Source organism: Danio rerio, chromosome 18, assembly GCF_052040795.2.
Source record: "Danio rerio strain M-AB ecotype USA chromosome 18, GRCz13ab, whole genome shotgun sequence".
Taxonomy (NCBI): domain Eukaryota; kingdom Metazoa; phylum Chordata; class Actinopteri; order Cypriniformes; family Danionidae; genus Danio; species Danio rerio.
In genome coordinates this window covers 44,676,682-44,689,412 of record NC_141038.1, presented here as the reverse complement: position 1 = coordinate 44,689,412, position 12,731 = coordinate 44,676,682, and the positions used below count along the sequence as shown (strand labels likewise).

At 37.1% G+C, this 12,731-nt stretch overlaps 3 protein-coding genes across 3 annotated transcripts in view; 1 reads left to right on the top strand and 2 right to left on the bottom strand.

Annotated features, from left to right (window-relative positions):
* Positions 1-12,731, top strand: part of grk7b (G protein-coupled receptor kinase 7b) — an 845,646-nt gene that overhangs the window by 213,314 nt on the left and 619,601 nt on the right. The window lies entirely within an intron of this gene.
* The window catches only part of bcl7bb (BAF chromatin remodeling complex subunit BCL7B b), a 266,172-nt gene that overhangs the window by 16,353 nt on the left and 237,088 nt on the right, over positions 1-12,731 (bottom strand). The window lies entirely within an intron of this gene.
* Positions 1,308-12,431, bottom strand: selenot1b (selenoprotein T, 1b). The gene is given in 6 exon segments (NM_178292.6): positions 1,308-1,879; positions 2,201-2,348; positions 5,542-5,629; positions 7,124-7,250; positions 9,608-9,718; positions 12,207-12,431. Coding segments are annotated over 5 exon segments (582 nt in total). The 5' UTR covers positions 12,338-12,431; the 3' UTR covers positions 1,308-1,879; positions 2,201-2,223.

Below are 12,731 nucleotides of genomic sequence, written 5' to 3'. Positions count from 1 at the left end.
CAACGAAGGCACTGAGGGTTGTTGAGGGTCACCAAAGGCACTGAGGGCTGGTGAGTGTCACCAAAGGCACTGAGGGTTGTTGAGGGTCACCGAAGGCACTGAGGGTTGTTGAGGGTCACCGAAGGCACTGAGGGTTGGTGATGGTCACCAAAAGGCACTGAGGGCTGGTGAGGTTTACCGAAGGCACTGAGGGTTGGTGAGGGTCACCAAAGGCACTGAGGGTTGTTGAGGGTCACCAAAGGCACTGAGGGCTGGTGAGTTTCACCGAAGGAACTGAGGGTTGTTGAGGGTCACCGAAGGCACTAAGGGTTGGTGAGGTTTACCAAAGGCACTGAGGGCTGGTGAGGGTCACCGAGGCCACTGAGGGTTGTTGAGGGTCACCAAAGGCACAGGGTTGGTGAGGGTCACCGAAGGCACTGAGGGTTGGTGAGGGTCACCAAAGGCACTGAGGCTTGGTAAGGTTCACCGAAGGCACTGAGGGTTGTTGAGGGTCACCAAAGGCACTGAGGGTTGTTGAGGGTCACCGAAGGCACTGAGGGTTGTTGAGGGTCAAGGAAGGCACTGAGGGTTGGTGAGGGTCACCAAAGGCACTGAGGGCTGGTGAGGTTCACCAAAGGCACTGAGGGTTGACGAGGGTCACCAAAGAACAACAAGGGTTATTGAGGGTTACCAAAAGGCATGGAGGGTTGGTGAGGGTCACCAAAGGGCCCTGAAGATTGGTAAGGGTCACCAAAGAACAATGAGGGTTGGTTAGGGTGACCAAAAAACACAGAGGGTTTGTGAGTGTGACACAGAGGGTTGGTAAGGGTCACCAGCAGACATTAGGACCATTGAGAATCATGAAGACACTTGTTGATGCTGATTCTTACTCTGAAGCTGAATAAAATAAAGCTTGTCATCTTCAGTCAATTGGTGTCTCTCTTCATTTGTGAGTCTCAATACTCAAAGTCCTTGGTTTGTAGATATGAAGGCAAGTTGTTAAATATTCTGCATCTTTAAATGCATTTACAACAAATTAAATGTGTAGACCATAACACCATAAACCTGACAAGTTAACAGCAATTTACTGCCTATAGTTTTTAAAGTATGCTAACTTAAATGCGTAAAACTTTCTATCTTGTTTTTATTTTAATTACCTTTAAATATTTGGATGAGTTTTACAAATTGAGTAAATGATTAATAAAGCAAGCCCGACTTAAGATAAATCACTGAGGGTGCTTCATTTCCCCTTACTATACTTTTGTTAATACATTCATATAATCATTCATTTTAAACCACTTAAAACTTAAAGCAATACTCCTGGAATGAACGGGGTGGTAATTCATTGTCTTTATTCAAAAGTGAGTATAAACGCATTAAAAAATGATCAAAAAAGTAAATCAATGAGGATAATTAAATAGTTACTGGATAATTTTATGCAACTCTGTTTACATTTCTCTATAAACACTGTTGTCTCAAACTGAGTATGTTTTAGTGAGCATAAAACATCCAAAAGGAATAAATGAGCTGGCACATGATCATATAAAGAGAAGAAAAATTAAAGTTCACATTACGAGATTGAATGTTTGAAATGTAAATACTATGAACACTTCTTTAAGTAACTGATTTCAACATTAGCAGCCTACAGGACAACCAAAAACAGGTCATTAACACTAAATAAGTCAATTTAGCAGTGTGTGTTGTTACTAGTCGTTGCCTGCAGATAAATCGTTCTATTTCCTTCTTAATTTTGAGTCACTGACAGCAGAGCTGTGGGTATAAGGTGAGCCATGAACCGGTGAGAAGAGGCTGGATATCCAGTCTACACAAGCAGAAACACTGCCTTCAGTGCCGACCTTCATTAATGCCATCTCACACAACAAAGCTTCACATCACACACCTGCAGAGGAAGACAGAGAGAAAAAAATTAAAAATTTTAACCCCATAGCTGTCACCTGGAGGAATTTTTCAGTACATATTTAATTTGATTTAAAAAGACAGTTCACCCCCGAAAAAAGGGAGGGGGGGGGGTCAAGTAAAACTATAATTTACAGGCAAATCATTAAATATAACTGACTGCTTCACCTTATAGAAAAAAATATGCATAAAAATAAGGCGGCACGGTAAACTCTTCAGTCTTCCTCACAAGTCCATATCTAATCACCGGAGATGACATTAATAATTAACCATTAACACTGGAGTACAAACGAAGACCACCCACAGTTCTGTTGGATTCCTGCAGCATTACGCCCGTCTGTGAGGGAGAGAGTCCATGTGTACACTCAGCTTCATCTCATTCTCCAGAATCTGCACCAGCTGCTGCATAGACGGCAGGTGTCCTGACTGAAGCTTTGACCATACAGGCACATCTGGGAGCACATTGATGGATTAGTTTAACCAGACAGTTCAATTCTGTTATTCATTACTAGGCCCACACGGAATCTGCGCGCGCAGAATTCCGCAGATTTTCCGCAGATTTTCCGCAGATTTCCGCAGATTTCTGCAGATTTCTGCAGATTTTTTGACCATCATTAATTCTGTTTATTTACTTGAGTAAATGTGTAAATCTAAATTTATTCAGTTTTTATTCAGTAATTTATAACTTTTTGTTTCATATATTAAGGTTTTGATACTCCGCTGGATACTCCTAAAATAATTCCGCAGAAATCCGCAGACTTTTACCAAAATTCTCCGCAGAAATAGCAAAAAACAACCGCAGATTCCGTCTGGCCCTATTCATTACTCATCCTCATATCATTCTTATCCACTGAGACCTTTAGTTTAATCCTTGAAATGCAACGTAAGATATTTTAGATGAATTCTGAGAGCTCCCTCATCCTCCATGGACAGCAACTTTCCCAAGATGCTCATAGTTAGGGAATAGGAACCAAAGACATTAGCCCCTTTCACACAGGGATACTGTTTAATATACAGAAAATTTCCGGAACGACTTTACCAGCAAATTCAGAAAAGCGCGGTCACACAGACAAGGACGTTCTGGAATTTTTCCAGAAAGGACCGTCCACACATCCATTCCAAAATACAGATAAATTCTGACATCATTAACTAGAAATGGCCAAAAACGGCTGAGCTTGTATTTGTAAACGTTTGACTACATTACCACCTCTGTGGATGGATCAGTGTTGTGAACAACTTTGATGAAAGCTTAGAGCAGGGGTCACCAACCTTTATGAAACTGAGAGCTACTTCTTGGGTACAGATTAATGTGGAGGGCTACCAGTTTGATAAACACTTCTCAAATAACAAATTTGCTCAATTTACTTTTAATTATACTATATGTACAGTGTCTTCATAACCAATGTGAAGACACTGATCATGTTACTGATTCTCACAAAAGCTATCAACAATGATTTAACAGGGTAGGAAATACCCTGTATTTAATGTATCCATGTGCAACACTTTATTTTTATATATCTCTGCAAATATTTACATTTTTAAATGATTACTTCTATAGTAGATGAAGCTTACTGGTAAGTGGCGCTATGGTGAGCTATTTTTAGAATAGGTCTGCGGGTAACACATGTGATCCTCGCTGGCTACCTGGTGCCCGCGGGCACCATGTTGGTGACCCCAGGCTTAGAGAAACACTTTCGCATGTCGAGATGTTCATAATATGTGTGTGTGCTGGTGCTCACCAGCTGCTTTAGGTGCACACACGTCAAAACTTGAAGGTAAACAAACAGCAGTTTATCATATGCATCTTATCAATATGTATTTACACAGTTAGCATTAAGAAGGAACATATAAACGTTAACTGACTAACATCTAGCAGCTAAATGTGTCTGGAAAAATATTCAAAGGCTTTTGTTTTCATAAACCGCGTGGAAGTGAATGCATCTGACTGTTCTGATTGGCTAAAGTAGACGTGTCACGTCAGCATGTTCTAGACGTGCACATGCTTTCCCGCAATCTTCCTTGCCTAGTTAACCTAATTAACCTAGTTAAGCCTTTAAATGTCACTTTAAGTCAGGCGTGTCCAAACTACGGCCCGCGGGCCATCTGCGGCCCGCAATCAGTTTTGTGGCGGCCCGCGAGGCTTTTTATAAATATCAATAGAATCTGGCCCGCTATACAAAAATGAACGTAATTCAATAAATAACCACCGGGTGTCGCTATTACATGCATTCAATTAAGCAGCAGTTCTTGTTATGATCTATCTATCTATCTATCTATCTATCTATCTATCTATCTATCTATCTATCTATCTATCTATCTATCTATCTATACACAGTTGAAGTCTGAATTATTAGCCCCTCTTTGATTTATTTCTTCTTCTTTAAATATTTCCCAAATGATGTTTAACAGAGCAAGGACATTTTTACCGTATGTCTGATAATATTTTTTCTTTTGGAGAAAGACTTTTGTTTTATTTCGGCTTGAATAAAAAGCGGTTTAAATTTTTTATGAACCATTTTAAGGTCAAAATTATTAGCCCTTTTAGTCTTCAGAACAAACCATTGTTATAAAATAACTTGCCTAAATACCTTAACTTAACTAGTTAACTTGATTAACCTAGTTAAGCCTTTAAATGTCACTTTAAGCTGTATTGAAGTGTCTTAAAAATATGTAGTCAAATATTATTTACTGTCATCATGGCAAAGATAAAATAAATCAGTTATTAGAAATAAGTTACTAAAACTAATATGTTTAGAAATGTGTGGAAAAAAATCTTCTCTCCGTTAAACAGAAATTGGGGAAAAAATAAATGGGGGCTAATAATTTAGGGGGGCTAACAATTCTGACTTCAACTGTGTATATATATATATATATATATATATATATATATATATATATATATATATATATATACACACACGTGTCTGTGTGATGTATGTAAAATTTGGCCCGCGACAACGTTTGTTTTTTTGCATCTGGCCCTCGGCCCAAAAAGTTTGGACACCCCTGCTTTAAGTTGTACAGAAGTGTCTTGAAAAATACCTAGTCAAATATTATTTACTGTTACCATGGCAAAGATAAAATAAATCAGTTATTAGAAATGAGTTATTAAAACTATTATGTTTAGAAATGTGTTGAAAAAATCTTTCATTTAAACAGAAAAATTACCCGGAGGGGGCTAATAATTCTGACTTCAACTGTATAATAACATCTTTGATTTCTCATGCCATGCCACATAAATTATACATGTCATATGTCACATAGTAAACACACAGCTTGATCTGTCACTGAAGAGAAGATATTGGTGAGCAGGGTCATTTGAATGTTTTTTAACACTGTTTTAAAAGTGTTCTTGGAGCATCAAATGCTTGAATATCTCCTACTGAATATCCTCGAAAATATCCTTATTTGTGTTCCATGATTGGAATGACACAAGCGGGCATAATGTATATAATTATTTTCATTTCTGAATGAACTTTACCTTTAACACAAATACGCAAAGTAAAAAAAAACACTATTGTTAAACATCAAGTAGTATTCATTTGTGTGAAATCATTGACCAACACACAATTAATGATGAGCAAACACAATCCGTCCTAAAATAAGCAAACTAAAGGTGGCTTAAGTTGACTTGATCAGTCTTACCATTAAGGGTTACTTCGAAGGCACCAGTGGACATGCACTGGTTTTCAATCATGTTGCTGAGGAAGAACACCATCGTGCAGGCGTATATCTTTATGAAACAAAACAAGCGGAGGTCAAAATCACATTAAGTAGGAAACTGGACTGAACACAAGTACTGCCATTTCTAAATCAGTAGCAACACCAAACAGTACTACGTTAATAAACAATATATACAGGTTACTAGGGATGTAACGGTATTGTAAATACCGTCATACCGCAATATTAATTTTTTTCGATATTACCGTAGTCGCATGACTCGGTAAAACTATAGGTCTTCTGAGAAAATTTGCTCAGGCGAATGAAGCGAACGGGAGGTAGCGAAAACTACAATTCCCATTAGCCCATGCTTGACCATCATCCCTTGCGGTCTGTTGTCGCTACAGATCCAGTAATGCGGAAATGGAGTGTGCTGCTAGAAGCGGGGATGACAAAGAGCTGGAAAACTCTAAAGCGGGTGGTCGCCGCGCGCGTACTGAATAGCGGTGTTGTCGCGCGAGTTCTTATCAGCTGTGTTGTCGCGCGCGTACTGAATAGCGGTGTTGTCAGCACACTGTTCAGATTGATGCAGACATGAGACCTCTATCTCACTCTTGGTTTGTCCTCTCAAGTGGGGGAAAGACAATGCACAACGTTACCCACTGCTGTCAACCTGGGCCAAGTCATATCTCTCTTGTCCCAGAAACCTCAGTCCCAAATGAGAGGGGTTTTTTCTGTTGCAGGGGACATTGTAAATGCCCAGAGATACCAGCTTTTACCAGATTATATTTCTATGATAATTTTCCTTTAAACCCATCTCTATCTAAGTGAGTTAGTGAGTGATTAAATGTTGAATGTGATGAGTTTTCAACAATACTAAATTGAAACTTTATTTTTTTACATGGTTTAATATTTTTTTGTTATTAAAATTGAAGTTCCTGTTTCAAAGCTTACAGATAGATGGCTAATTTGTAAGTCATTGACACTTTTGGCACTTTTTTGGAGTATTTTCATAAGTTTAGTTTTTTCCTGTAAATGATTCAATAAATACCGTACCGTGACATTCATACCGAGGTATTACCGAACCGTGAAATTCTGATACCGTTACATCCCTACAGGTTACCCATAAACTCACTGTATGCAAGTAGTTGACCACACAGAAAGTAATTTGCAGATGCAGCACTGCCATATTAATCAATAAACAGAGCTCAGCTCCATAACAAATATTTATATTTTTAAAAATTAAGACCTGTTTATAATTATTTAAGATCTACAAGACAAAATTTCAGTGAATGTATGACTTTTTAAAACATTTTAAGACTTTTTAAGACCCCACGGTTACCCTGACAATGGTTAATATGACTGTTTAGAAAAAAAATCTACATCCCTGCTGTATGAAATGCAATATGCATCCAATTAGATCAGATTGAAGCATAAATGAAGAGGGGCAAACACAAAGGTAGGAATACTAAAATAATTATTGATAAGACAATACATATTAGACACCCCTAAATGTGGCATTTGTGAACAGAGATAATCATGCGGTCCATAATGCCCATTCACTGACCTTATTTTCTTGTGCCCAAAGCCAGATTCCTGGAGTCTCAATGTGTAAATATGTGAAAGGGTTCTTGCCCAGGATAATTAAGCCAATCACGACAAGTTTGAAGACAGAGAGGAAGGAAGCAATGTGCCTGAAAAGAAATAAAGGTAATAATAATGGTCTCCCACATAGGTTGACATGCATCTTAGCTTAAAAAACACATCAAATAAAGCATAATTTGATCCTAACATTCACTTCCTGTTTTCCCAGTACTGGGTTGTGGCTGGAAGGGCATCCGCTGTGTAAAACATACGGCAGAATAATTGGCGATTCATTCATCTGTGGCGGCCCCTGATAAATAAGGGACTAAGCCAAAGTAAAATGAATGAAAGAGTTTACTTTATGTCACCTGATTTCTCAAGCAATTAATTTTGAGGGTCATGAAAGCCCCCTCTTTCAGTTCAAGTCTACCTCAGAAATTTTTCAAAAAATGCTCTGAGTTGGGCGTGGAGCAGCGCTGTGAGCAGAGGGAGGAGTAGGAGTGGCCGACAGTGCTCACAAAATGAGACACCGTGAGGAGACCCACGATTTTATAGTTTACAAAGTTAAAATGCAAAGAAACAAACAGTAATTTAATGCCCTGCTACATTTGTCCGTCATAATTTCACATACACTCAACCACAATCTGTTATATCATTAGGATAATCGTATTTATAAAAACACTATAAATGAGGAGAACTTCTCTCCTCCTCAATCCCCGGGTCTGAATGCAGACAAAGTGGATAGCAGTACAGCATGTATCTTTCCCTATCTATTCCAACCATTAACCCTGCTGGTAATCTGGAGGATTTTAAATATAGGCGAACACAGCAGCACGGATAAAGGTGATGTGCCTGATGGTAACAAACTGCAGTAACAAAATGGTTGCTGCAAACCAACAGCTTTGTTGTATCGGCCCGGACAGCATGGCTGGGAAAAACATGCAACAAACCCCAGGGATCATGGAAACAAACGCATACGACCCGTGTCTCACCCAGTCTTTGGGTCTCCCAGCTTGGCAGGTCTGCTTTGCTTTCAGAAAGCACGTGCGCTCATGAATAATTAAGAAGGGGGCTCCTTTCATAGGAAAAAAAAAATTGAGCTATGAATAATAATGAGAAACCGACACGTTATCACTCCACCTGCAGTTCTGCGTTATGTCACCGATTTTGATTCCGCCCCAAAAATTACTTTAAACCCGGAAGAAGAAATAAGCTGACAAAAGCTCAAAATTATCCAGTTTTCCCCACAATTAAAACTGACAGGTGCTTACAGTGTCTTAACTGATGCTCAACACACACAAATCTACTCCAGGGTGTCTTGAACATTTAAAGACTGAACATTCTTTCAAAATCCCTCCTTCCTCAGTTATTCTCTGCTCTGATGGCCTAGTCGGTTTCTACTGGTCTACGGCGCATGTTACAAACGAAACCTGTATTACCATGTCCCAAGGCTTATTATTAAATAATATGTGATGTGAACTGGACATTTCTTAGTGGTTAATTGTTTTTGGGAAACAAATAGGAACTGGGTTATACATCAGCAGCAGTGTTTCCAAATTGCATTGTTAGTCACTTTTCTTAACATTTTCTATCTGTTTTATCTTTTTTCTGTAAAGCTGCTTCTGACCATTACATGTATGCAACATCCTTAATTTATTATCTTAGGTAAGGTGAGATCTCATATTTAAAGGGTAATTGTGCTTATGCAATGGCAAAGTTATATAAAGCTTGAAGAATCCGAATCATTACTGGGTATCGGACGATCACCATGCATGATACTCAGTATCAGCTGCAAAAATCCTGATCGGAGCATCCATACTTACAACTATTTGAAAATCTGGAATCTGAGGGTTCAAATAAAAAAAAATCAAAGTAATGAAAAAAAAACTACCTTTAAATTTGTCCAAATTTTAATGCTTGAATTCACAGTACTAAACAAAAAACATGTTTTTTTTTATATATTTTCAGAAATGTACAAAATATCTTTAAAGATTTTTGGCATAAAAGAAAAATTGATAACTTTGACCTATTCAATGTCATTTTGGCCATTCCTACAAATATACTCTGGTAACCAAGCCTTGGCAATATGGCAAAAAGCAATCTCGATAATTATTTTCCATATTGCACGATAACAATATTTCAATATAAATTTCAAGTTGATCTTTCTAAATTTAAAAGAGTACCCTAACAATGACTAAGGCCACAAAAAATAGAGAACCGATTAAATGGCATAACATATTCTCGGATAATACATTTTCGGTGGCCGATAATTCAGTTCATCTCGAATATAAACACTTTTAGATTTCCATTGTTGCACATTTCTGCAGTGTGATTGGCTTTTCCAGAGTTTATCATTGTTATTGACATAAATTTCACTGTGATTCAATATAATATCGTTTATCGGCTCAGCCCTACTTGCAACATAAGCCTGGTTTTGAGGTCCAATGTCACATTTTAGCAAATTTACCTGTATAAAGGCTGTGGCAGGAAATTTTCTCCCTCGATGCGGATGTCTGGATACCTCTGGGTGAGAACCCGAGTGTACTCTTCAAACACCCGCCGGTACCCTCAGGAAACACTGAAAATTGAGAGACACCGTACAAAGGAAATTGGCCAATAAAAAAATACACCTAATAAAAAAAACTGTTACCCAATTACAAATTGTTATAGCTGTTTGTATAATACTAAGCCATTTTGCATGCAAAGAGTTCTATTAACTGCTTGTGTTCTTTACATATAAAATACTAGTTTACCTAAAATTACATACAATTCCAAATGCTGTTTTTTTTCCCCTTCTGTTAGACTAAAAGTCACACATGTAGGTTAAAGTTTGTTTTATATTGGCACATTTGTTAATTTTAAATTTTAAAAACATCCATTTCCTGCTTACGTTTGAACGCTGTTGAGCACGTTCTTAAACAGCGCTGATTTGCCATTGTTCATTCATTCATTCATTTTCTTGTCGGCTTAGTTCCTTTATTAATCCGGGGTCGCCACAGCGGAATGAACCGCCAACTTATCCAGCAAGTTTTTACGCAGCGGATGCCCTTCCAGCCGCAACCCATCTCTGGGAAATGATTTGCCATTGTGTTCAACAGAAATGACAGTGATTGGCTGTGAAGGTCATCAGTTCACCAAACTCACCCTTGTTTACGGAGTGTAACCAAAGATAAAGGCACACTAAAGCGTTTTAAAGCCACAATTCATCAGTGAATCTCATGTCAGTTTATAGACAAACCAGCTGATAGACGTGACTTTGAAATGGTCCCTGTAACTGCGGTTACACTTTGTGAACAGCTGTGAGTTTGGTGAACTGATGACCTTTAGGGCCAATCATAGTCATTTCTGTTGAGCATGTGAATACAATGGTAAATCAGCACTGTTTAAGAAGGTGCTCAACAGCGCTGAAATTTCAGCTGGAAATGGATGTTTTTAAAATTTCAGTATGGATTGGTACCAAATTCCAGTATTGTGACAACCCTACTTGTGACACACTAACCTGAATATGCAGTCGAAAAACCATACCCGTCAACCCTCCCGTTTTTTTCCAGGATTGTCCCGTATTTTACAATTCTATCCCGCTACCATTCCGTAAAAGCATTTTCCTGTATTTCTCTCATATGTTAATCTTTCGATGAAGGGTGCCAACAAACATTAAAGAGCCAATCCTCCTATAAGCAACCCATACCGCCAAACCACAAGGGGACGCCCCCTGCTCTTAAATGTGAGTCATTTTATTAAGACATGAAAACACTTTGAAATAAAAATAAAAACGGCAGAATTTTCATTACAGTCGCCGTTGCCTCTCATAGGCAATCCTCAAAACAGTCCGATTATGTAGCGGTGCGTGACTCAGACTTACATTATAGTGATAAATAGACACTGTTTCCCAAATGGATTCTGTACATGAGATGTGAAGTGAAAGTGGACACTCTGGATTTTGGATGCATGTTTGAACAAACATATACACATAATAATAACAATAATAATAAAAATATTTAAAAAATAATATCTAAACATGCCAATTTTGGTGTTTTTTTTTTTCTTTTAAACAACAAATTTGGTCTTAAATGAGCAAAAAAGTTACTTATGTCATTATAGATGTGTGCGTTTTTAAAGTGACACCTCTGATATTTAATGTAATCAAATGGAAAATCTAATTGAGAGATTTATTAGCTGCTCCTAATTCAGAATGTTTAAGTTATACAGTGAAGAAAAGGGAAATGTGATTTGATATCTTGATTAAATTTCTTTATAATAGCTATTCATTTTAAAAGGCTAAACTGTTTATTTGCAGCTTTACTAATGTATACTAAAGTATAATAATAATTCCTTTGTAAATAATAATATTAACATATTACTGACCGTTTCAACTCTTTATTTACAGTGAAACAGCTCCAGATGAATAGATTTAGTAATTTGTGGATGTTTTATTAGTTATTTCTTATTTTCACATGCCAACAAGTAGGCGAAAAACGCATGAAAGTACGAGGTCAAAAATTAGCACAATTTAATTGTGAAAAATGTACTTTAATAGCCATTGGCTGCTGATTTCCCTAGTTAGAGTTTGCAAAGAATACTTTTCTGAACTTATATTTATATATATATATATATATATATATATATATATATATATATATATATATATATATATATATATATATATATATATTTACATTTATAAAATCAAGTTTACCTCATAATGTCACACTCTGTCATACACTGTAGTTCATGAAAACGATTACAGGGTACGTTACAAGTTTATCTTCAAATTATATAAATTCTAAACAATATTAATGTTTTTTTCTTTGTTCTGGAGTTACGATCATTAAAATTTACTTAAGAGTAATGTCAAATGTCTAAATGTCAAATAAAACAGCATGTACAGATAAGGAAAATACTGTTATGTTACTGAGTGATAAGCAGGGAGAACGTATGCTAAAATTCTATTTAAATGCACTTAGATGACCCATAATAATGCCATTTTTAATAATATAAGTTGTGTTATCAACACATTTGATCAGCACATGAACTGACAGGAAACGGAAAACCATTCAGTTGCTCACCAAATCTGAAACTTCAGCAGTGGGAATCCGGTATATTGCATTTTCATCTTTTTAATGCTGCCATTGTCGGCTGTGGCGTGATTCACTGACAGCACACACACCAGTAAAAGATATAAACACCGCGTTTCCATCCCGCACACTCCGCTACTGGAAACTCTGCCCTGAGCCTCTGTCCCTACCGGAAGCTCACAAAAAATAAATACGTTAAATGCCAAATTAAGAGTTTCAGTTCCCGAGTCCTGAAAAAAAGTATCGGTATAACGCTTTATGCTGTCGGCTGGCATATGACAATGTTTTTAATCTTTTACTTTTAACTTATAACAACACAAAACATCTAAAAGTTGTTATGTAACAAGCTGTACTGTAAACAAGCTATATATATATATATATATATATATATATATATATATATATATATATATATATAAAAGAGACCGAAGTTTTGAGTCGTCGAATAAAAAAAAGCTTTTCTGAAGAATAACGTTACAAATGTAATTGCCATCAGTGACTCTATTACTCGTGTTT